Source organism: Pelecanus crispus, chromosome 16, assembly GCF_030463565.1.
Source record: "Pelecanus crispus isolate bPelCri1 chromosome 16, bPelCri1.pri, whole genome shotgun sequence".
Taxonomy (NCBI): domain Eukaryota; kingdom Metazoa; phylum Chordata; class Aves; order Pelecaniformes; family Pelecanidae; genus Pelecanus; species Pelecanus crispus.
Genome location: NC_134658.1, coordinates 9,629,603 through 9,655,261, shown reverse-complemented (window position 1 = coordinate 9,655,261; position 25,659 = coordinate 9,629,603). Strand labels below are relative to the sequence as shown.

At 52.6% G+C, this 25,659-nt stretch overlaps 1 protein-coding gene across 1 annotated transcript in view; it reads left to right on the top strand.

Moving 5' to 3' along the window:
* Positions 1-19,057, top strand: part of FHL3 (four and a half LIM domains 3) — a 29,901-nt gene extending 10,844 nt beyond the window's left edge. Inside the window, exons 2-6 of the mRNA XM_075721848.1 lie at positions 15,017-15,201; positions 15,282-15,456; positions 16,096-16,265; positions 16,447-16,633; positions 17,903-19,057. Coding sequence (XP_075577963.1) covers positions 15,046-15,201; positions 15,282-15,456; positions 16,096-16,265; positions 16,447-16,633; positions 17,903-18,054 — 840 coding nt within the window. The 5' untranslated portion in view covers positions 15,017-15,045 and the 3' untranslated portion in view covers positions 18,055-19,057. The remainder of the gene's footprint in view (positions 1-15,016; positions 15,202-15,281; positions 15,457-16,095; positions 16,266-16,446; positions 16,634-17,902) is intronic.
* Positions 19,058-25,659: the final 6,602 nt, after the last annotated feature.

Genomic DNA, 25,659 nt, shown 5'->3' with positions numbered 1-25,659 from the left:
AAGAGTGACTATTCAGCATCTCCAGATTTCTTTAAGTATCAGAGTGGGTTTCAGTAACAGGAATTTGCTTAACTGGAGAAATAATCCCAGCTGTTTCAGGCAGAACCCAGGATCAGTATTTTAGCTGTAATGAACTGTTTCCTTTCTAGATCCCTGCTTTCTGTGGGTTTACAGTGTAGCCATAAAAATCCTTTCCAGGCTGAGCTCTGCCTCATGAGGTCTTTGGGAGGTTTTTTAATATAAAATGCAAATTGTAAAAACAATTAGCAGTTGATTTTCAGACTGTATCTTACCAGTTTAGAGCCCATTCCAGGCACGTGTTGTTCCTGTAACCGTAAAGCAACCTTATTTCTTGAATGATCCAAGCCCACAGGATTTCCCTCATGTGAGTGTATCAGAGGTTAGGTAATTTCTGTGGTAGTTCAGATCTGTGTGGCTGCAGATCATGCCTTTTTCTGCTAAAACAGCATGTATACTAACTCAGTACTGGTGGTGAAACATGTCTGGGTTTTAAGGTTCTTCTAATGAAACAAAATAAATTGAATAATAATACAAAATGTCTATCTGAAAGGCCTAACTTCAGCATGGTTGAAGACAAAAATTCCTCTCTGAGGTCCACATCTGATGGCAGTATTCCTAGATATTGCTTAGGAGGTGAAGGTGGTCAAGAAAGAGCAGCAACAGAAAGTGGATCCTGAACTGTCTCCGAGTGCAAGGACTACTTTTGTCAGCATCGTGATCCCACGTACTAGCCCAAAGTGCTGACTTGCCAGGCTTTTGACCTCACCTTGGAATTCCACTACCCTCATTTAAGGAAAACATGGCTTTTTCTGTTCTTAAGAAATAACACAGTTTGAACTGGTGCGTAACTCCTGGTGCTGCACTACTCCAGTGCCTTCTTCCAGCTCGGTGTGCTCACTTCTAAAGCCTGAAGTTTAAATAGTAGGAGCAACTAGCAGAGGCATGGTGTTACTTGGTCGAAAGATCTGGAGTCTGGATTAACTGTACTCTGTAACTGCACAGTACGGTGTCTCTGTCATAGAATGGTTTGGACTGGAAGCGACATTAAAGATCGTGTCCTTCCTTCCTCCTTCCCCTGCTTCTCACAAAGAGTTCAGTTTGTGGAACCTGTTTGGATGTAGGTCTGTAACATGCATTAGTGGGTGTCACAGTTTCCAGTCTGATGGGATATGTGCTGCATCTCAGAAGGGGCAGAAAGATGGACAGGGACTTGGATCTCGGTTCCATTTTTAGTGCTGCCAGGCTTGCCTTGTGCCAAAACCCTCTGAGGTGCAAATCCCAGGAGGGAGATAAAATAACTCCCTGCCCTGCAGGTGTTATAAGGGTAAATAACATTTTTGCTGGTGACAGCTGTTAGGGAATTGAGGAAGCAACAATCCTATGAGAAGTACGGGATGTCAGTTCTGTGGAAACTGAGCGCTCTTGCATTTATGGTCTTGCACTGGATCATCATCTATATTTGTGTCATTTGCAGTAGGGAGTCACGTAGCTAAACTACTTTCCAAGTAAAGAAACTAATCTTTAGTTTCTGTCCTTAAATGTGGATTAGTTACTCTTATCTGCCTCTTTTCTCAGCACGTGGAAATTTTCAAATAGAATAGTCAGTGGTTAAATTTTAAGGCATTTCAGTGGCTACCTTTAACTCAGTGACCACTTCATATGAAGAAAACTGCTGCAATGCCTAACTCAGAGGGTTCTGGAATATGTCGAGTAATAGTGGTACTTACTGAAGAGTCATTAATAGCAAAAAGTACACAGTGTGTTGCGTGTAACTCAGCCAAGAGACGTTTTATTTCTAGTATTTCTCAACGCTATGCAAACATCGTGTAACTCACAGGAAGATTAAATGTGGCCCATTGCGCTTGTATAGAAGTCTTGGATGTGTTGCTTTTGGAGAGCCTGAAGAGCTGTGTGTGGAAAATCACAAATGCACTTCAGGTTGGTGAAGGTGTTAGACCATATGCACAGACTGTATCATGCTTCATGCTCTCTGAAACAGTGACCCAACTAAGGAATGATGGAATAAGTGCTTTCAGATCCTTCATAGCTTTGAGTTTCAATTTTAGAAGAACATGCAGAGCAGAACTTTGAATAAGAGCAGACGAGGGCAATCCAGAGATCTGGAACAACTGGGCCCTAAGTAGATCACGCTATTTGAATAACACTGACCCTTTCCAGTGGAATCAGTGAGTTCTGCTGCTCGCCTCATTAGCACCTAACTTGGTAAATCAGGCTAATACTGATGTTCATTAGCTTTTCACTTTCTGTTAGGAGTTTTGCTTGTTATCTTGGTTTTTTTCTGTCTTCATGACATTGAAAAATAGAAAGGGTTTGGAAGTGAGCTGTATCTACACAAAATTGGAACTGGAATTCTTAGGTCTCTTATGAAAATTTAGAGTAACTTGAATTGTAAGTGTCCAATTTCCAGTCACAAGTAATGACATTTAAACCTCTGTAGGAAATGCAATCCCTGTGCTGATGTCACCCTCTGGTTTATGATGTGACTGCTTTTGTTTCTGGGCAAGCACTTGAGTGTTTTGCTGGTGAAGCGATGATTTACTAGGGAGAGCCTCTCGCTGCTCGCACCTGCTCCGACCGTCTGCGGCGGGAGGCACTGGGAGAGCCGCCCTCGCGCCGCTTCCGACAGCGCTGCTGCCCTTGCGACTGCGGGGTTTATGCTGGTCCATCACATTCGACAATGCAAGGTAACGGAGAACTGGTCTGAATTTTTGTTTCCAGGGGTTTGCCAATTTGGGACAAACAGCTTGTAAACAGAGCATTTTTGTTCTGGCTAGGAGAACAGAGGGAGGGTTATTAGGGCGTTGGTGGTGTCTTGCTGCAGCGAAGCCCACGACCCTCGAAATGCCTGAGCATGCAAACAGCTTTGGAAAATCTTGCAGTCTAGTCGGAGAGCAGGTTGCTGTTGCTTTCTTCAGTGAACAAGTGTGGAGCATTCTCTCTGCAGCAAAGAAATGGCGCCTGGCTTCGGTTCTGCTGCTTTAGGGGCTGAAACATCATCTCTTCTTGGTCTTTACCTGAAAGTTATCAAGAGGGGAGCCTTTGTTGGTTAAAATTCTGACCTTTCGGTTCCTTTTTAATCTGTGACAAATCCATTTCATGTAGGTTTCCTTGTAAATCTCAGATTTGAATGAGAGAAGGAGGTTCTGTAAATGAGCCACAGACCTGGATCAGGAGCTCTCTAATATTGTTACTTCTTCTCTGTTCGTGTGGGGTTTTTTGGTAAAGGAGCAGTTTTCATCTCTCTGAGTTTTTGGGCACAGTAGCAGCAGTGCTCCGTGTTGCCCAGACTGGTGGGCAGCAGCAGTGCAGGGACAGACACATCTATGCCCCTGCATAGATGTTGGAAACTCAATGTGTGGCTGCGTGATATAAAGGCATTCATAAATTTTGTGAGCATTTGTGCCACTTAAAATAGCTGTTTCCACTTAGTCTGTTGGATGTGGCACCAGTTTTCCCTTTCATGGGTACCACCAAAGACTATCTCAAAGTGCGGCAGCACAGAGTGGCAGAAATTGGAAAGCATGCTGCATCTTGCAAATTTCTTTTTAGTGCTTGCAAGGAGTTATTTCTTAGAGATTTTATGTAAAATATGTGACAGTTACAACTGATGGCTTCTATTATTTAAAATGTGCAGTACTTAAGAGTAATTTTTAAACGTGCCAGTGAGAAATGCTTTAACAAGGAGACTGATTTGAAGATAGCCAGCTCTGTATAGTAAAAGTAAATGACACCTGATGACCGGATCCCCTAGCAGAGAAATCTTCAACCACAGAAGAAGGAAACTTGTTTCACTTCTATGTTGGCAAGGGAGTGGCTAAAAGAAGTGGCTATCTTCCTCTCTCAGCCATCCCCTGGCCGTCCCCGTTCCGTACTTTCTTGTACTCTTGCGGGCTCAGCTGTGCTGTCCTTGCAGGGCGCTACCTTTTTGTCAGGAGGGTTGCAGCTGGCACATACAGCATCTCCCAGGCAACAAATGATCTTAGTTTTGTTTCGGACCACAGGCAAGCAGTTCTCAGGATGGTAACCTGAGACAATTTGTCTTTGCCAGGATTCAGTCCTTCCCCAGATTTAGAAGCTGCTCACGTGCTGCGGGCTACAGAGCTGTAATTGCCTTTGCTTGCAAGGGACACCAGCAGCTGTAAAAAGTACTTTGGATGGAGAGTGTCCTTGCTTCTCGTGCAAATAGCCAGCACAGGTGGAGAGGCCCACGGTTAGTGCTCGGGACGGTGGGAGAGAGGCTGCTGGGCAAGAGCTTGTGTGGCACACGCGTGGCTTTGCAGTGTCTCCCCTGTCAGCTTTGTGGCTTTCTCTTCACTCTGCTGATTTTGCATGCAGGTGGAGAGCCCCAAAAGGCACAACACTGCCAGGGTTACAATGCAGGTTACCTTTCTCAGTCAGTATATCTGCTTATATGCAAGAAACCAAGGACAAATGCTCGTGTTTGGGAGACAAAGAATCAAATCGGAAAAGGGAATATTTTGACCAAATTTGGTGAAAAAATTCACTTTGCCCTTTAAGTAATAGGCATGCATTAAATAAAACATGTCTGGTTTATGTGTTTTTTCCTGCTACTGTAAGTCAAAGTTGCTGTGTTTATTAAAAAAAACCTGAAGTTGAGCAGAGCCTTAATCAGCAAAAGAGCTGCCAGACTTTCTGGAGAAGACAGTTAATAAGGGATTGGGCTCAGACCATGCAGGTTTGCTTTTCAGCATGTGAGCACAAAACATGCGCACCGTGACTGCATCCGTCCCCTGCAGCCAGTCTACAAGCTCATGTGCATGCTTGCAGAAGCAAGCTTGAAGCAGCCCCTTGATTGCCTTTATGTGCAAAATAGAGGTATAATCTCATAAGTACCTTTTATTCAGGGACTACAAACAGCTTTGTAAACACTAACTTCAATTATGTATCACCTCAGAAGTAAGAATGGTTTCATCCTCAATTTATAAAACAGCTGCCTCTAAGGGAAAGAAAAGTGAAAACTGTGGCATAAGGCTGGAATAGTAAGAGAACTTTAACAAAATAGAGTGGAGTTCCATTATTTTGCAGTGATATCTGTACTGAGATGCACAGACCCCAAGAACTAGCAGTCAGATTATTTTTTCTGCATATAGGCTGTGATGTCTGTTTGAATTGCAAGATTCTTGTGTGCTGAGCAGATCTGAGATGAAGGTAAACTGGCCTCGGTGTGCAGTTAGTCATTTCCTGTCATGCTTTCATGTTTGAATTCTAGTGTACTGGATATGATCATTATTTCATGGGGCAAAGAGATTTTGAAACACTACTGCCAGAGTCCTGGGTTTGTGCAGTTGGATAAGCAGTTAGGCATTTACATGGCTGTGAGCCAACCTGCTGGGTTACATGGGCATAAATCAATTCAGTCCAAAATTAAACTTTCATTGCTAGATTATAATCCTCAAACATGCTTACTCTTCGTGACTCCCTTTTTCTTTCTGTAATAGCCAGAGCATTATAAAGATCTCACTGGGTCTCTGTATTTGGAAGGTTTAGGACATCCTAGGCTCTGCGACAGAGTTGTGTCTCTTGAGTTTGGGGCATGGATGCGTTTTCCCATTTGATCTCTGTGGTCATATGTTTGTTTCTGGAGAATACTGACTTCATGCAGAGGCCCTGTACCTCGTGCAAGGTTGTAATTGCAATGATGTATGGTGTTAACGAGGCTATAGCACACAGAACAAGAAAACGTGCTACAACAGGCAGGTAACATGAAGCACCTTATCTACCAATTTGAAGTTTCATGTACATTTATATATACTCTCTTCATGACTTTCTTGACAAAACCTCCTCCAGTTATAATCCCTTCCCACCACCTTTTCTTGTCTATCAATCACTTCATAATGACACAGGCAAAGAAGGTTCACAGATAAATTATACTACTTCTAAGCAATGGGCGTTTCACTGTCCACATTAGCTTCTGCCTAGACCTGGTGTGAAACCTGGGGCGTGAAGGCCAGCCACTGCCCATTAATTTGTTTTATATGGTTGATGACTACCATTAGGGTTTGTTTTGTGTTCTTGCATTACTGTTTGTTGCCAGTAGGATGATGGTTAATGTACAGTCTGCTCAATATGGCTGAAAGGCCTGTTCAGCCACGCACAGGCAAAAAGTTCCTCGTTCTTGCCCAATTTTCCAGTTGAAAGAGGAAAACTAAGGGAATTTGTGGATTTGACATTGGCAGACTCTCGTGATGTCATTTGTGAAGCACCCACTAGCTGATGGCATTTTTGCCAGGGCTGTTGAAGCCGAGACACCACAAGCAGGTGGGAATTGTGTGCGTTCCCGTGTTGGGGATGTAGCGTGAGCTGATGGCGTCCCGCGCTGGCAGGCTCTTTGCAGTGGCACTGGAAGTGCTGCTGCTGGGCTGGTGTTATGCCCGCTGGCTGTCACAAACGAGGAAAGCTTGAAGATTGCGTGCACTCACTTTCAGTATGCTCTCCAATGGTTTTTATATCGCTTGTTACCATAATTGAATGGGACCGTATCCTTCTCTCTTAAATGGGATGACTAACATGCTTGAGAGGAGAAGGGAGCAGGAGTTCAGAAAGCAATTGCATGCCTGTTCCGTGCTCCTTTTTAAGAGTTGATACGAGCAGCCGTTTCCCTGGACTGTGACTCCTGCTCCTCTGATCACCCTGAAGCTCCTGTGATCAGTCACGCTGCCTGAAACTTGGCTCTAGCATCTTTCTTCCTATTATGGTCACCCTGGCCATGTCTGCAGCTGCTGCCCTACAGCCAGTTACGAGCTTCAGCAGCAGCCTTGCTTGGTGCAAGCTGTGGCTGCCAGCAGGCTCCTGCTTGGTCAGTATTGCACATGGCAGGGAGGCACCTGCAATGTGGAACTTGGGCCAGGCTGCCTTTCTCTTCTCCCAAGCCTCTTCAGAGACCGGCCAGAATCTCTTCTGGCATATTTTTAAGCCACAGGTTTCTTAACCATCTGGTGAAAGGGACTTCATTTGGCTGGGGAGAAGTTCCTGATGTGTTCATATCTTACGCCTCTGCTCTTGGACTTCCTCCGTCAGTGAAGTGCTCTGTTTGAATCACGACGGGTCCAAACTGCCCAAATGGTTTCAATTCCTGACTTCCTGTTGAGTAGGCAGAATTTGCTTACTTTGTGTACATTTTGAATAAGATTAAGAGCTGATCTCTTGAGCAAACATTCAGTTTTAATGCCAGCAGAATGACACAGGCTGCTGGTTCTGCATGTGTCCCAACAGCTCCGCTGCTGTTAGCTGCACCCTCGGTCCGAGGTGCCCTCTGAAGAGGGAGGATTTTGTTCAGAACCTGAAATAGTTAATTAACCCTTACAGGTGTTTAGTAATAAATTTTTAACTCTGAAATCATTCCTTCCTTTCTTACTGGCCAGAGTTTTTCATTTTATGGTTGCATAGTAGGGACTCCTAAGCTTCTTTCTCTTACCCTGGTAGAATTAACTTCCCCTAAAGAAAATAAGTCTAGAGCAAGGGCTGAATTGTCTGTAGCCTTTCTCCTTGTCAGCCTGCGCTCTGCTGTCCCCCTGTTGGAGTTTTGAAAGGTGGGTAGACGCAGTGAAGATAGGCACCCACGGGAAGCCTGGCATTTCTCTCTGGTGATATTTGAATAGATCTTGTGTTTCTCTTCCTCCAAACCACCTATCTTCATGCTCACTGTGTGGATGCTTCAGCTCACAGCTGGATTCAGGGACCTGCTCAGATAGGAAGGATGTGGGGAGGAAAGGGACAGAAGTAGCTGAAAAGCAAATGCAACGCAAGGTCTTGGTCACAAGAAATTACAATTTGAATCTCAGATGGGCAAACCCGCCTGGTTTTCCACTGTAGCATGGAAAATTGGATTCCCCTGCAACTGCGGCCTCATTAAAAAGAGAGTCTTTATTTAAAGGGTAGAGAAGGGACAAAAGTCCCAGTGTGCACAAATACTGGCTTAGAGCTTTGTCCCATTACCTTGTATGGGGATGCTGCCTTGTGAGAGCCTGACTTACTAGCAGCAGGTTTTCCTTTCACATAGGGAAAGTTTTGGTTTATGTTTCCTTATCTTAGGAGAAAGAATGAGGAGTTTAGTACTAGAGGAAAAAGGTCTATAAACTCTCTGGTTTCAAAACACCAATGCAGAGTTTTCGAGTTCCTTAGGACCCTGAACTTTCTGACAGCCCCGCACCCCCAGTCCACAGGCACAACAGCTCACAGCCTCAGGGTGTTGAGATTCTTGCAGACCCAGCCGTGTCCACTGGAGAGCCTGTAAGCACATCGAGGCCAAAACTATTTCCACGCGCAGATAGCGGACTGTGCATATGGACCCTCTAAGGTTTGTTGGCCTTCCTGGGAGACCTGGCCAATCATTAGGGTAGTTCAAAAATTTAATTTAAACTTTAAAAAAATCGTTGCTGCTTTCCAGATCTTCTGAATATATCTGGTCTGGCAGAATTCAGCAGGTACTTAGACCAGGCATCAGTGGTCATTTTCCTCCCAGAATTAGCATTGCTGGTGTTATAAGAAAGTGAGCCTGGCCTCCTGGAGATGGTGCCTCCTGGAGATGCATCCCGTCACCACCTCCTCTGTAGAATAATGCTGATGTAGAAAATAAATATTAGCATACACATTGTGCCATGTCACTAATGTATAAAGTGATAAAGATGCTTCCTGCCTCTTACTGTGTGTGTCAGCCTGTTGTTTGAGGCAGAGCGCACCTCTTACTGCACTTACCAGAGTCGGGCTTTGCCTCTGTTAGGTCTTCCAGTGCTCTCATGGCACTTTAACCTCACTCTTCAGCTTCTCCTCTCTGCAGGAAGCTGCCTCTGGGTAGGACTGGGCTCCGTGCACCTGCCCTTAGCGGCACGCTCCTGGAACCCTCTTGCTCCATGCAGGAGCGCTGTGTGCGAAGGCACTGCTCAGCTTTGGTGTGCCTGTGCCTCTGCCTGCGCTGCCGGGGCCTCATGCGAGTGCAGCATAGCAGCGGTGGCCGTGCCCTGCGCCGTGGTCATCTGCTGTTGCTCCCCTTGCAGCGGGTGTGATGTCTCGGTCACAGCCGCACAAACAGCGTGGGGTTTCCTGCAGGGCGCCTCTGGGCAGGCTGTGGGCTGACATCAGGTGAGATTTTCTTGGTTTAAGGGTAAGAGCAGACATTTGTGGGACAGTAGTGCTTGATTTATACGCAGAGCTGTCAGGAGGAGTCCATGTGATGTGGTTTTGCTCTTTGGATGGAGGGTACCTCAGATATCTCTTCTGAACAATAGGAAACCCTCAATTTGCCATTCTAAGACTGTACTAAAGTCGTGCAACAATCTAGGTCTACCTTGTGACTTGTCAGATGCTTTAACAGTTTCTGCTACTTCTTCCTGTCAAAGCTGTGGGCATTTTCAGGAAGCTGCCTACCTTGCTGAGCAAGGATGATTCTGACAGCACTTTTGAAGTGCAGGGTGTTTCCTTACAGCTGTGCCAGCTGTTTTGATAAATCTGTTGCAGAGCCCAGAGCAGCCCATGACTGCTCTGGGCAGGAGTTTGGCCTGCCCATGCTTGGGGAAACAACTGCGGTGCAGCTTGCTCAGCAGAACTCGTATATGCACGTGCGTAAGTGCAACAACCCAGTGGTGCAGGTCGGGGCCGTGTGGCCTTACACCCAGCTGATTCATTTGTCTCCTGCCTCCTCCTCTAAGGCCGACTGTAAGAACCAAATTTTTCCTACGTGTTGGAGAAATTACCTCCTCCCATTGTGCCCCAGCACGCGGGAGGGGGAGCTGCCAGGTGAGGTCCGTGGCTGTGCTGATGGTCCCTGCAAGGACTCTGCTCCTCGCCACACCAAAGCTCCTCGGAGTAGCCCTTCATACTTGAGATTTCCAAACTGTCCGTGGGGAAGCTCAGGCTGGAAGGCAGCTTGGAGGCGAGATCTGAAGGCAGGAAGTGACTCAGTGGTGCTACGGGCAGGCGGGTGAAGGCTTGATGCAGCACCGCTCCTGGGGAGCTCTGTGCAAGCTGGGTCCGGCTGGGTTACCCTGATGAAATACTCGGCACCTTTCTGGCAAGCTGCCTCTGGCCTCTCACCCAAAAGCAGGATCTCCTTCAACAGCAGATGGAGGATGTTGTTCCAACGGCGCCAGGTCTACAGTGGGCTTGGGAGCAGAGCAAGAGGGTACAGACAGAGGCAGCAGCATGAGGAGGCGCCGGGAAGCCCGCGCAGCGCCCCGGGGAGCCGGGCATGGCCATGCCAGCCCCTGGCTGGGGCACGCAGTGGCCCTGGGCGGATCTGCCGAAGTGGTGTCAGGAAACGTGGACTGAAAACGTTCCCAGCCCAACGGAGGGGCTGGAGCCGCTCCTCAGAGCGAGCAGCTGGTTTCCCTTTTAGGGTCGGCGGCAGGCAGAAACAATTTCGCGCAGATTCCAGGACCCATAATGGTTCTGGAAAGCCAACAGGAACAAAAAGCGTTCTTCTCCTCTTCTGACCTTGGAGCGCGTTGAGGACCGTCTTCCCAAAGCCTTGTCCCTGGACGGTTTCATCCTTACATGGGGAACACTCGCCTGTCCCAGCGAGACTGTGCTTTCCCTTCCGCCTGTCTGCGTAGGTACGAACCGCAGCTGCACGAGCTGTGCTCAGAGCAGCCTGGGGAAGATGAGAATAGGCAGGAACCTGACAGGCAGTCAAAGGCAGGTCTATTCCTGTGTCCTGGAAAGATTAAGTGTTTCCCTAGGAATAGCCTTATGGGTTGCTCTCGGATCACTTTGTGGAGCAGCTGGTTGTGACCTGACAACGAACAACAAACTGGTGTGAAGTTACACAGGGTTGTAGGTTCACCATTATACATGAGACCTCTCGCTGAAGGAGTTCAATTGTAGCAGGAATCATCTCAAAAGGGTGGTTAAACCCTTAAGTGACTGCGTGTAACAGAAAGCCTGGCCCTGGACAGTCTGTGCTGCCTCCTTTGCATAATAGGTCCCCAGTTTATAGACACTAAAATTAATGTAATAATCTCCTGGGGCTGTTGCTAAGCCATCTGCTGTGTTGCTGCGGACAATGACACCGGGGTGGTGGTAGGTGCATGTTACTCTCTAATTAGAAAGTAGACTCTGCTGTCCGTCCTTGACAAATTGCTGACCTTTCTCATATGTGAAGCTATTCTGAGCTCTGTTCCAGAGTGATCGGATTTGCATCCTGGAGCACTTTAAATCTTGTTTGTGAGAGGAGCTCTTGTTCCCAAAGCTGTTTCTTCATGGGCACAGGAGAGGAACTGAACTTCCTTTCCTCCATGAGCACAACTATATCTGTCAAAGGGAAAGGGTAGGCAGCTGGCAGGCATGTATCTGTTGTTTATTTTTGCCCTCAGCCAGCAAGACAGCTGAGAGAATACCCCACCTCCACCCTCCCCATGTACGAGGGACATGCTCCAGTAGACCTTGTCCCACAGAGACCACAGCCATCTGGTAATGGGCAAGCAAGCACTCTCTTTGCAATTGGAATCACATCATTTTAGGGCAACACCTTGGTTAGTATTTGAAGGCGTTACTTACATCAGCCTAGCACGCAACTAATGTGTACAGGGTGGTGCAGACTGCAGAGTATGAGCAGCTGCTAATTAGCACGCATAGTGACTGCCTATGTTGTGCCTTCGAAATCTGAGCCTCAATTAAAGTTTTTTTTTTTTTAATGCATTTTAAAACTCCACCTCTTTTTTTCATGAATGGAGACAATTTCCAGGTTCCTCATTACAATCGCAGTAAAAATTGTGGACTTTTGTACTATTTCTTCTACTCCATTTCTTTTGTCCCACCTTCCTCTTCTCCATGAACTTGGTCTCCAGCAGTGCCATGTTCTCAGGGCTGAAGATGCAGAGTTTGCTTTGGCATTGCATAGGGCTTTGACACCCCTGCCCAGCACTGCGTGTGAGACCGGAACAAAGAGAGCAAACAGCTTATCTAATACAAATAACCCTGAGCAAACTTCCTGGGCCTGTTCTTTTTTCTGTGGAAAAGGCAGCGCAGTCTGATCCCGTACGCTCTCACAGCAGTCTCAGCCACATGATGCTCTTGGGGCTTGCTCTGCTGGCAGTCCGTGCATCTGCCAGCCCACTTGGACTCTGCAGCCTGGAGAGCAGGAGCTCGGTTCACGCAGCAGGCAACAGACATAGGTAGACCTTGGGGAGAAGCTACTCAAAGCGGAGGCAAGCATGGCACCTTGCTTGAAGGTCTTCCTCGGTATACCATTTTCAGAGGGTTTATATGGTTTTCACTTCCTCTTCTGTGGTCGCCCTGCAGTGCGCATCCCACAGTGAACGCGGCACTGCAGGGCACGCGTGGCACTGCCGGTGAGTGCCGGCTGAGAGCGTCGGCCAGCACAAGGCTAGCTGGGGGTCCTGGTGGGCTCGGGAGTGCCAGCTGCCCTCAGTAGTGGAGGAGAGGAGGACTGGCACTGCCAGGGGCCTGGGTGACAAACAGCATTTGGGACCGAAATGTTCCTGTCCTGCCGCTTTTGTTTTAGTCCCTGTTTCGATCATGCTGACAGCTCAGCTGCCCTGGGAGCAGAGCTTGCTCTGGCCACGCCACGGCCCGGAGCTCTTGCTGTGGAGCTGGTGCTCACACCCTGTAGCTCTCCTGTGGTTTGCTGGCTGGCACCGGGTCCCAAGGGTACGTGCGCGGCCAGGGGACGGGCAGCAGTCCTTGGTGGGTTTGTCCTGCCCATCTCCTGCCCCTGCGACAGGGGGAAATGCTGTCCCTTGGTTTGGGTTTGGGGACTGGGGCTCATGGACGGACAGTGTCTGGGTCAGGCACAGCAGTGCTCAGGAGGCTGAGTCCATGTCATCGGTAAAACCCAAGGCTTGTCCCATCAAGTTGTTTTTCCTTCCCTTGCCTTTTCTGATGTCCTCTGACCCTGTATTACAGGACCACAGAGATAAAGCGCAGCCATTGAGCAAACACCGCAGCTCCCTGCTCTGGCAGTACCGTGGCTCCCAGGGTAGGAGTGCTCGTTAGAGGCCCTTTTATTACAGACACACCTTGGAAAGTTCCCTTCAACAGGGCTGGGAGGAGGAGGGATGTTAATTTGATTTTCATTCTTTGCCAGAGAGCAAGGTCCCAGGTGGCTGCAAGGAGTGAAGGCAAGTGGGGCAGCAGCGGAGGCGGCGGCGGGTGACAAGCAGCCAGGAGCCGTGTGGGTGCCGGGGGGGTGCGGGAGCTGCTGCCTGGCTGGCTGAGCACCTCATGGCCCCCCCAGAGGGAGGGGGCACTGGGGGGCCAGACCAGGCTGGGGACAGAGCTGGGGTAGCAGGTCCATTTTGGCTCTCTGGCCCTGGCACCCATCCGGCTCCGCTGTGCAAACCCCAAGCGCCTGCCCTGTCTCCGGTACCGGCTGGAAATTGCCCAGCCCGGCCCAAGCTGCCTTGTCCCGTGGGCAGTGAGTCTGGGGCTGCCGGCTGGGGCTCTGCAAGACAGGCTCAGCGGAGCGGTGGCCCCAAGCCCGTGCTGCTCACCGGGGCACGCCATGGAGCTGCTCCCGTGGCCACAGCCACGCGCACCAGCCTGCCGTGCTGGAGGGCACAGAGCGGTCAGCAGAGCAGGCAACGGCCGGGGCAGCAGCTGGGTAACGAGAGTGTCTGAAAAGGGACTTTGTTCCCCCTCTGTTGGTCACGTAGCCATGTGGGAACACTAGATTTATTCACCGGCAGTCCTATCAGTGCATACCAGGCTTGACAACAGCTGGGAGCTGCGTGGCTTGACCAAGAATAGCCCTGGGGAGCTCGCTGCCCTGAGTCAGAGCTGTCTCCATCGGCTCCTGCCCTGGAGGCTGCCTCCCAGAGTAAGGGAGATGGCCGCCGCGGCTGGGGAGCCCGCGAGGAGGGAGGCGCAGAGGGAGGTGGTGAGCTCCCTGCCCCATTAAATGCTAAACTGTAGATTGAGCCGTAACAGCTCTTTCTGAAGTGAGTGGGTTCATGAAGAAAACTGCAGCGTGCGGCACTCTGCAGCTGACTGCTCAGATGTAATTCCGTGGGCTTGTCTACACTTGATAGCAACCTGTATTAAAGAAGGGTGTGATTTTGCAAGTGGAAAACTCCATATTTAGGAATAACCAGGTTAAACCAAACAGAAGGAAGATAGTCTTGTTCTGGAATTAGCGCTCCAAAGAAAGCAAAATAGTTCCACAAGCCTCTTGTCTGAGAGGGAGACAAGGGGCGGCGAGAAGTGTCTGGTCTCCTGCGTGCAAAACCCCAACACCTCTATTGCTTGTAAAACACCCACCCTCCCCGACACTTTCTCTCTGAAGAGTGCTTGTAGTTGGAGCAACATGTGCAAAATAGTTTGCTGCGATGTGGCTTCAGAGCTGGGTACAGTGTGGGGTGCCTGATTTCTGCTTCCCTGTGGAGCAGCAGGTTCTGGAGAAGTTCCAGAATTTGAAACGCTGACAGCTCCATGAGGCAGAGTGTCAGCTCACAAGCCGTCAGGAGGAATCTTGCTGTTGGGCCAGGGCCATGCTGGTGGCTGGGCGTGGGTCTCTGAAGGGCTGCTTGGTAGACCTCCCTCGAGGTGGCTGACTCTCTCATGTGACAGTGGATGTGCACCCACACAGTGTGTGCATGGTCCTATTTTGGGTGCCAAATCAAAACTTTCCATGCAAAAAAGTTCCTTTGGTCATCATTTACACTTTGCTTCCCAGCAAGAAGGCAGACAGTAAGAAGCTCAGCTGCATGCTCATGTGTCTAGGTTGCTCTGAATGGTGCCCAAGGGCTCCAACTGTTGATCTTGAGTATAAACCTGAAGCAAGATTCATCCCAGGTCCTGAATGTGTGCAGGCTTTTTTGGAAGTGCGTACAGCCACAGAGCAGGTGCAGCAGCTCAGGTCTGTGTCCTGTCCTGACAGCGGCTGTTTGTTGGCTCAGCGCAGGGTTTTGCGGTCCTTGCCCTCCGGAGATGGCAGAGCTGTGCAGGGACATCTCGGGCAGTGTAAGCTGATACTGACCCAGCATCTCTGCTGATCTCTTAGCAGGTGAAGGAGGCCCTCAGACTGGCACCATGACAGAGTGCTTTGACTGCGACAACTGCAAGGAGTCCTTGTATGGGCGCAAGTACATCCAGATGGACAATGGCCCATACTGCATCCCCTGCTATGACGCCCACTTTGCCAACACCTGCGATGAGTGCAAAGAGCTGATCGGCCACGACTGCAGAGTGAGTATGGGACCCGGCAACCGGGAAGGGCGGTTCCCTGGGGCGATCGGTCCCCTCCTCATCTTAGCTGTCCTCCCCAGGAGCTGTACTACGAGGATCGCCATTACCACGAGCACTGTTTTCGTTGCTTCCGCTGTGACCGTTCTCTGGCCGATGAGCCGTTCACTTGCCAAGGGGAGGAGCTGCTGTGCAATGACTGCTACTGCAGCGAGTTCTCCTCCAAATGCATTGCCTGCGAGAAGACAGTCATGCCAGGTAGGAGCCGGCAGGCTGGAGCACTGCAGTTTGTTCCTGGTCCCAGTGGCATCGGCCAGGGCTGCAGGGTCCAACACTAGGGCAGCAAGAAAGAGAGCTGAATTTCTGCTCTCCTGCTCCACTGTCACTGCATAGAGTGGGGCTGGCACTTTGCTTGTCTGGCAAGACAGCAGGATCCCAGGCTGCGATCACTACAGCAGCTGTCTGTCTGTTCCCCTTTTTCATCGGGAAGTGAGCTGGGGAGGAGATAACAAAGGGTTTCCTGGGCATTTGCTGGTGTGTGCTGACAAGAAGAGAAGGAATGACTGAAGGCGTGTGAGTGTCTCTGGAGATGGCCTGAGGCAAGGGAGTGTCTTTGCTTGGCCATTCTGGCACCACCTTCAGATGTAGGTTACAACAGGCGTCTCTGCCGCGGCCTGTGTGCCGGTGCTGGGGGCATGTTCCCGCAGCCCTCCCCTTGCAGCTGTGGGGTGGCCTGGGGCTCCCCTCTCCAGCTGCCTGTGGTCCTGCGCTGCCACGGGGAGGGCACGCACAGAGCCGGGCGTGCAGGACCTCAGTTTATCCTGCACGGCCTCCCGTGTCCCTTACGCGTGCGTGTGCTGCTCCCTCCTGTCACACTGTCAACGGCTCTCTCTGCAGGATCCCGCAAGCTGGAGTACAACGGACAGACCTGGCATGAGCATTGCTTCATATGCAGCAGCTGCCAGCAGCCCATTGGGTCACGATCCTTCATCCCAGACAAGAAGGATTATTACTGTGTCCCCTGTTACGAGAGCAAGTTCGCTCCTCGCTGCACCCGTTGCAAAAAGGTATGTCTGGCCTGACAGCCCAAAGCCTCCCAGTCCTCTGATCCAGGGACATGCTCCCCACTCCTGTCCGAGCCCCACCAGAGAAGGGTTCAGGCGTCAGCACCCTGGCTAGCTGCTGGTTGTGTGCTGCGGCCCGTTTCTCCATGCCCATGTGTCACCAGTGTGTGCTCTCTTCCCGCAGACCCTGACCAAGGGAGGAGTGACTTACCGGGATGAGCCGTGGCACAAGGAGTGTTTCGTCTGCACAGGCTGCAAGACCCCTCTGGCTGGCCAGCAATTCACCTCCCAGGATGACAACCCATACTGCATCAAGTGCTTTGGGAACCTCTATGCCAAGAAGTGCAGCGCCTGCACAAAGCCCATCACAGGTGAGCAGAATGGCCCTGGTTACAGGGCGCTTCTGCAGGGCAGGACATGACATGACCTACCTGCCCTGTTTCCAGATATGCAGTGACTTCTCTGGGTGAAGCTGCCCTCTCGAGTGCACGTGTGACGCAGTCGCATATGATGTTCATACATGTCTCCACCGTGCAGTCTCCAGGCTCTTCAGGCCTCCTGGGGACAAATGCTGGGGAGTGCAAGGTGCCCTCAGGCACGTCCCCCACAGAAACAATGGTAGCTGCTTTCCGAGGAACCCCATGAGAGAGGATCTCTTTGTTGCAGTGTCCTAAGGCCGCTTGTGTCCCTTCATGCACATCTTTCACAGCATTGAACTGTGCCCCTTGGGAGGAATTCCCTCTGCCCAGGGATAAAGGCTCCCAAAATGACCCCTCACAGCATGATCCTGTGTCTCTAGCTTGCCTTGTTTGAGGCTGGCTGCCACACCCTGTGGAAAGATTGCTCACAGACAGGGAAAGCCAGAGACTTCCAGCCTTAGCTGGAGCAGCAGCTGCTGCAGGGGAGTCTGGACCTGTCGTACTTGCCCAAGACAGGGGAAGCAGGGGGTCCTCTTCTGCAGTAACCCCTGAGAGGGTCTGGCCTCCTCCCTGCCCTCCCCCACTTGACCTTTCCCTTTGCAATTCGTGTCTCTTGCTGCTGGGAAGGCAAGCAAAGCCATGAATCAGCTGGTGACTCAGAGGATGACTCTGGCTGAGGACAGGGCAGCTCCTGGGCACCCCACTTCCCCTCTGGTCCTTATCAGTTTGTCGCAGTCCTGGGGAGAAGGGGGTCACAGCCCACAAGTCCTTCCACTGCCGGCAGAGGAAGGAAGCTGCCCACGGAGCCTCTGCAGGAGCCCGGGCCTGGGCTTGTGGCAGGAGGGCTCTTCCCAGGATTCCACTAGCAGTCTCCTGGGAAGGAGCTGCTCCAGGCAGTGCTGCCAGGAGCTCCTGACAGCCCCCTCCTTCGCTGTGATGGTGCAGCTCCGCTCCCTGCTCCTCTCTGGGGAGAAAATGGTGATTCTGGTTTGAGGATCCCAACCCTGCAAAATCTGGTGTGGAATCATTTTGGTCCTCTTCCCCCCAAGAGCAGAGATCGGTTATTTCAGATGTCTTCAATACTGGGGGTGCTTGGGTGCCACAGTGCAGCACTGCGTGTGAAGACCCGACTCAGAGATGAGCAGGCCAAGACTCGGTCTGTACGGGAGCTCGTCCCGGTTTCCCCAGGGGTTCTAACACTGCACTCTGTCCCTCCCGTAGGCTTTGGCGGTGGTAAATATGTCTCCTTTGAGGACCGTCACTGGCACCATAATTGCTTTAACTGCGCCCGCTGCAACACCTCGCTGGTCGGGAAAGGCTTCATCCCTGACAACGATGAGATCCTGTGCCGTGACTGCAGCAGTGACCTATGAGCCTCCGAGGACACCGTGGGGCAGGGGCTTTCTCTATTCTTCAGGGTCTTTGTGCCAGATACCCCAGCAACATTTCAGGGGCAGGGCACAAGGCACAGGAGATGGGGGCTGACCCTGAACCGCGGTGTGTTCCACGGGTTCCTGTGCCCCTCCCTGAAGGCTAGAGTATGCTATGCTATGGCTCTGTGCAGAGTCAAAGCTAAATAAAGTTGAAAAAGGAGCTTCAAGACACCCCCCCTTATTTTCTCTTTCCTTTTGCTTCCTGTCTGACCAGGCACGAGCTGAGCCCAGGGCCCCAGCTGAGCAAAGGGCAGCAGCAGCAGCTTCAGCATTGGGCTGCTGGATCTGCACGCTGGCAGCATGTATTTGCTCCCCGTGGCACAGTGCTGATTTTTCTCTTTCCCCATGTGTTTCCCTTGCTCTGCGTGATATAAGGCAGCAGCTCCTGGTCCATGCGGCTTGGCCGTGCTGGCCTGCGTAGCGGACGGCTTTGCAGCACAGCCTTTTCCGTATGCGCGGCTGGCTTGAGGCACTGCTTGACCCAGGCATGAAGGGCGCTCTCTGCCCTGTTTGGGGGGTTTGGGGACACCAGGCTGTGTGTCACCAGGAGAAGAGCATGTGTCTGCCAGATGGGATCCACCTCCGGATTTCTGTAGCCACCTCACCGTTTGCGGGCCAGATCCTTTGCTCTGCACATCTCCGTGGAGGTGCTGTCACTCAGCTGTGGATGAGGCACTCAAGTCGCTTACAGGTACGGGGCATTCTGCCCCCACCACCTCCCTGCCCAATTCCCATCCACCTGTGCTGTGATCTCCCGCAGCTGCCTCTGCGGTGTCTGAGCTGGGGCTGGTGGGTATTGGCCCGCTGGTGGTCCCCCCTGAGATGCACCTGGCTGAACCCCGGAGAAGGGCGTGCTGAAGGCTGAGAGCACCGAGGGCTTTATTCCTGCTCCATCCCTCTCATGGGAAACCGTGGGACGGGAACTGCCCTACTGAGCCCAGCTGCCAGCCAATTCGGGGAGGGGAGCGTTGCCCACAGGCTGTGGCTGCACTCGGTGGCTGCTGGAGGGGAGGGCCTGCGGGAGCGCAGGGCTCCAGCACAGAGGTCAGCCGAGGGGGCAGTCGGGATGTCCACAACGTGCTCCTGCCAGGGCTGAGTGTCCCCCCTGCAGCGGGCAGCCACGCTCATCCCTCGCTGTGTCCCAAACAAGAAGCAAAGCAAAGGTGCCACCTGGGCTGCCCTGAGGAGGGGCTTTGCATCTCCCAAGTCCCTGTGTTGTCCCTAACTGTGCAAAATAGGACATCTTGAGCCATCCCAGATTCACATGAGGGCTCGAGCCATCCTTGCCCGATGGCTGAGCTGGCCCTGGGCCCCACTAAGGCCCCTCTGCAGTGGGATGCTCATGCCTGCTTTGTCTCTACATCCCTTTTGCTTCTGTCTTACTGGGGCACTTATGCTGACCCTGCTTTCCTGCTTACACAGCCACGTGCTTTTCTGAAAGCATCTTCTTGTGTTTTTTTTTCCCTTTTGTACTCATTTGTCATGAATATCTGTCATTTTGTAACCAACTGCAGGATGAAGGGGCTAGCCCCCCCCTCCCTGGCTTCACTTAGGAACAGAAAATGTTATGCATGTTGAAGTGTTATTAACTCTGTATTCACATCCTTGTTGAACTCTCGTTTGAAAGCTTTGATGCAGGCAAATCAGAGTTTGTGTGTTTGCTATTCTGAGGAGCTTGGAGCAGTCTCTAGAAGGAAGTGTCCTAAACCTCAGCCCCCTGTGTATTTCCTACGGCTTTATGTAATAAACTGTTTTAGTGATGCTTGCTCTCATGTGTTTCTCGAACAGCAGGCACAGGGCAGAGTGCTGTCTGAATCAGTGTTGCAGCTCTGTGCTCAGCCTTGTCCTCACCCCTAACCCTGTACTGGGGACCGCTGATCCCCCCAGTGCTTGCGCCTCCCCAAACCACACTATCGGCATCAGCTGTACCAGTCCCCTGGGTTACAGGCAGAGGAAGAGCAGCTCCCTCTTCCTGCTGTGGGGCTGCAGTGGGTTCCTGGTGCCAGGGCTGCCTGTCTGTCCGTGGCTGCTCTCTGTCCGGGCAGGCTGTTCTGCAGGATGGGCCTGAGCAGGACTCAGCTGGTGCCGGTGCTGCACGGGTGCGATGCCTCTGGCTGGCTGTCGGGTCGGGCTCAGCAGCAGCCAGGATGCTGCGCTGCTGCGGGAGCTGGTCTGGATCACTATGATACCGAATCGTATCCCACCGTGCAAACAAGCTTCCTTCCCCCTGTGATAGAGGTTTGGTGGGGAAGTTGCTGTAGTCTCCAGTCGGGTAATGGTGGTCTCCTTCTGGCAGCCTTCCCCAAAGCGGTGCATGCTCATTACTCATTTTTATCAGCCGGGGAGCCATTTATTCCCCTAACATCTGAAACTATTTTCCACAGATTCCCTTACATTTACTAACAGCTGCCACAACTTCCCCTGGGCTTGCCTGCCCTAGCCCCCAGCACCCCGCTCCGTTCCCCCTGCACGGTGCTCAGCTCCTACGGGTGCTGCTCTGGCGGCACGACAGGCATGACCCGTGGGGCCTGCGTGGGACCGCGGCACTGGCTCCGTGCGTGCATATTCCTGGCTGCTTCAAAGGCTCCTGCTCTGGCAGCTAGCGGGGTTTTTAAAGTAGAATTTTTGTTGCTGTTGCTGCCCTGTGACCTGCGCCCGGCTCTGGTTTTGCTGCTGCTCGGCCTCAAAGGGTGAGCGAGCAGCTCCAGCCCGGGAGGTTTCCAGCTGAGCCTGTCCTCCAGCAGGAGCACCACAAACCCTTGTTTCTGCAGCGCTGTTTCCAGGGATTAACCACAAAAGGTTTCTGTACAAAGGGCCCCCGGGCTCCTCTTTCAGTCAGCCTCAAGAGCCTCACGTTTTTAGCCAAAAAAGGAAATGACCCAGCTGCACGTAGCACTGGAACATCTGGATTTTATCCCTGTCATGAATGGGTCATGGCTATGCACGGCCCAGTGCCTGATTTACGGGAGGGGGAGGGTGATGTCATGCACAAACATCCCCCGAGACTCCCAGAGTGTGGGTCTGAAACAGTCATGAAAATATTATTAAGCGCAGGCGAATAGTGCAGGGGGGAGGGCAGGGCCGGGGCTGCTGCACGGGGTGAGGTGGGAGCAGGGAAACTCGCCGGCAGCCCAGGGCAGCACTGGGGGTGTAGAAAGAGGCCCTGGCATTAACCAAATGTGCCCAAGCTGCGCTCGCCTGCGCCGTCGGCACGGGATCAGTGACTGCACTCGCAGCCCTGATGGGCAGAGCCAGGTCGAAGCCACTGCCTGCCCCAGCCCCAGCGAGGTGTCCCGAAAGAGCTGCTTGCTCTGGGCCAGGGCAAGTGCCAGGGTGAGAGCAGGGCCCTGCCATGGGCTTGCTGGTGCAGCCGCAGGGCTTGGGCCGGGGTGGGGATGGGGATGGGGACATGATGCTCCTCGGTGCCTGGAAGCAGCCTTGTGTCATGGCCCAGGGCACCAGAAGCAGCTTAGCTCAGTGGCGATGACAGCTGCTCTCTGCTGGCCGTGCAGCGGTGCCCGTGCTGGGCATGTGCCGGCTGTGTGCTTCCTCCCCTGGAGACGGACATGGCTGCTCCTGGCTCAGGCTTGCCACAGGCAGCGGTTTCACTTCCCAGGGGTTCTCCTTGCAGCCACAGTTCCCCCAGAGGAGAGCTGACCCGCTGGTGTGTTGGATACGGTCTGCGCAGCAGCGTGTGCCCGTGTCCCAGAGCTGACGGGAGCGGCACGGCTGGGGAGTGAGCTCTGCCTGCTCCTGCCTGCGGCTGGGCAGGAGGGAAGGGCTAATTTCAGCTCCCAGCTGCCTGCTGGCGTTTGCCCCTTTTCCAGCTGTAGCTGCACACAAGTTCAGACAGCGTGTCAGATTACTGTGCTGGTAATGCCTTGTCTGAGCTCCCCAAACCAAGCATGGATCTGTGTCGGCTGCTCCTGCGTCCCTCCGGTCAGGACACTGCACCAGTGCTGGATGAAGCTGGAGGCTCGGGCTTGGCCCCACAAGAGTAACAAGCAGGTCTCCAGGGCAATCCCAGCACATCCCAGGGCTGGTGGGAGAGCCAGTGTTAAAGGGTGAATAGCTCTCCCTTGTCTCTAGTGTTAGAAGGTAAGGATGTGGTTACAGCCAGGCTGAATCCTGCAGGCTTCTTGTGAATACTCCCCCAGGTCTTTTTTGTTGTCCCTTTGCCCCCACCCTGCCAGGGCAGTGCCTAGGGAAGGTCCTGGGAAGGTGGGGAAGGAGCAGTAGCTCAGCACAAGTAGGTTTGCTCCCATCATCCCACCTTTCCTTCCAAGAAAACCGTGTGGTATCCCTCCCTGGTCTGTCCTGCAGCCATGGGCACAAAGGCTGCTGCTGCGGCACCGAGGGGATGCAGGGGCTGCGCTGCTGCCCCAGGACAGAATGGCACCTCCTGGAGCAACCTTCTCCCACCAGAGCAAACCTCCTCCCAGGTGCACTGCCATTCGTGGGGTGAGAAGGAGGGAGCCCATGCCGGGACCGGTCTTGTCCCACCTCGACCGTCCCAATGCCAGCAGCCCAAAATAAAGAGGCCATGTGGCTGGATGGGACATTGCTAGATTTCAACTCCTTCCCTTTCCAGGGATGAAGTTTCATGCAAAGGGAAATGGAAGAACACTAAGTTCAGAATCTTATCTCCGTTTTTATTTTTAGACAGGCATTCATGAGGAAGAAATGACGTACTTTGGGGCAGCCTGTAGTGCAAGAATAATTAAAGACAATATTCTTACCTTCAGTATTAGTCTCTCCTCCGTGAATTGGCTGTTCCCAGGGCAGGATCATGTTTGTCTGCCATAATTAAGCCCAATTTTTTTGTTGTTGTTGTTGCTTTTGGCTTTAAGTAATTTATCATGCATGGTAGAGAAATATTAATAATTTATTTGCGAGTTAAATTTTAATTATAGCTTTGCATTTGGCAAAGTGGGGGCAAAGCACTGGCATGATCTCTCCTTGGCATTTAGGGTGGATCTGAAGAAGGCAATTAAAATCCAAGTGAAAGTGGAAGGTTGCAGCCACGGTTTCTGTGGGAGGACTTCCCCGGGATCGTGTCACTCAAGTGCAGTCATGTTGTTGAAAGCCCGTCGGGCAACAAGAGTCTGCACTTCCCAGGTACCAAGGGCAACAGCCCTGACCCATGAGAGACAGCATGAGGGCTGCATACCAGATCCTACATGCTTATTTCTTTCAGGCATGTTCCAGTTTGGACTCTGATTCATGGCCGTGTAATGCTGCTGGAGCCTGTCAACTCTCCCAGCCGCTGGCATCCCACCTGCGTGGGATGGGGAGGGTTAGGGTTTTCTCCCCCAGCCGCAGGGGTGCGGGGGCTTGTACTGGGGTGGGTGCACGGTGCTGGCCATGGGTCCAGGAGCTCTGCCTGGGTGGCTGGGCTGAGCACAGGTGACAGGGACAGCCAGCCGTGCCAAGCCTGGGCATTGCCTCCCTGCCCTGCCTTCAGCCCTTACCTCAAGCCCAGCTGCAGGAGGTGATTTTTACAAGCTGTGTGCTATGGATAACAACCGTGTCTGGGCTAAGTGACTGTGCCTGCAACACCCTGTCTGTCCCGCTCCCTGGGGCTCAAGAGGTTTCTCAGGAAGACAAGGTGGAGGCAGGCTTGCAGGTAGCTCAGAGTTACAGCACGCTCTGCCTTGGCTCTTGGCACCCAGTGCTGCGTGGGCTGCACACCCATGCTGCCCACCCTGTCCCCAAGCAAGCACTGAGGAGCAGTGCTCCCCAAAAGGCAGGCCTGCTGGGGCCCTAATGCTGCATGAAGGCTGCCTTCTGCTTCCAGACAGGTCCTGGAACATGCAGGGTGAATGTTTACTTAAGCAAGCTCACAATAATTTTGATAAGGGTAATTAAAGCCATGACATTTTCTAAGTACTTCTTCCTGTTTTCTTTGTCCTTGTTGCATATGTTCTGCAGCAATGCCACGGCAGAGGGGAAGAGCGCGTGTGTGTGGCAGGCAACGTGTGGGTGCATGGCTGAAGGACGCTGTGTGGGGTGGAGCTGCTGTGTGGCTGGGAGCGGGTGTTGTCTGCACGCCCTGAGCTTGCACGGGGGATATGAGCAGGTTTTGGAGCACTTGTGCATGGTTAGGAGGACTTCAGGCACGTGTGCTACCAGGTCGAATGCTGTGCTGAGTTTCCGGGAGATGCCAAGGCTGTTTTGGAGTGCACACACAGTTGCATTTGTGCATGCATAATACTATGGAAAGCCACCATGCTAGCAGTGTGAGGAACAGGACTTTTGGGTATCTATTTAGCTTTCCCCTCCTCCATTCCCCTCTCTCCCACCTTCTGACACCAGTCCAGCCCCTTCCCACCCCTCAAGATTGCTCCAAGGCTGCTGCCTGCTGAGTTGGGAATGGTTTCTCCTGCCTTCTCCTCTTTGCTGCTGCTTCTCGAGAAAGGTCATAGTGCCTCCAGGCTGGGGTCAGTCCTGATCCCACATCCGATGCCAGCATCTCGGGGCAGCCTGTGCCACCAAATATGGTCAGCGCTGGGGAGAGCCATGGGCAGGCCTGGAGGGGCTTGGAAGGCAGCCACCGGGAGGGCTCCTGCCTGCAGAAACCCCCAGGCGCTGTGCCCAGCGGGGCTGGGCTGGGCTGCTGCCGTGCCGGGGTCCAGCTGCTGCCGCAGAGGGACGGGCAGGACTCCTGGCAGGCAGTCAGGGCTGCGCAGCATCGCAGCTCTCCGGGGCATGAGGCTTTCCCTCCTCTCCTGGCAGCGACTGTCGCACACCCACCCCAGCTCTCTGCACAGCCTGGACTGCATGGAGCCCAGCTGCTCTGCATAAACCAGCATTTTCTGCTAACCATTTGAGTATAATTTAAGCGAATGGCCTCATACAACACCACACTCTCCTTCACTCTGATTTACTAGACTAGGAAGCATAAGCAGTCACCACGGTGGCAACCCTTTCCTCTGCTGAAAGCCATTTACGGAGGGCCTTGTGCGTGCAGCCAGCCCACTCCTGGCCACAGGGGTCTGCCTGCCCCTTGCTGGGGTTCCCTCTCCAGCCCTTTTTCTCTCTCAACCATCAGACTTGCGTCCCCTCCTGCAGAGAGGGCAGCTGCAGGGCCTGGCCCTGGGCTGGAGTGCAGGGGACCCCGGGAGGCGAGGGGGGCCACCGCTGCCACACCGGTCCCCTGCTCCCAGGCTGACACTCGCAGGCTCTCGGCGAGACGCCCTCACCACAGCCACCGTCGCAGGGAGCCATGCTCTGCAGCAGAGGAGTCCGGCGGCGGAGCCGGGGCATGGCCCACACCCCCCCACCTGGATGGGGCTCCGGGGTCCTGGCCAGCGCGCCCCTGTGCCCTCGGCAGCGAGGGGCACGCAGTGTGCAGCCAGGCCTGTGCCAGAGCAGGACGTTGAGCCTGTTAAGAACAGCACCGGTGGAAATGGTGGAAAAAGGGGTGCCGGGGAGCTTTACAAGGCCCTCTGCGGGCTCCAGTGCCCAGATTCTGTCCAGGTCATGCTGTCGGCACCTTTGGTTTTGTTGTTGCTTTTCTGGCACTTGCGCAATGATCTGTCTCTC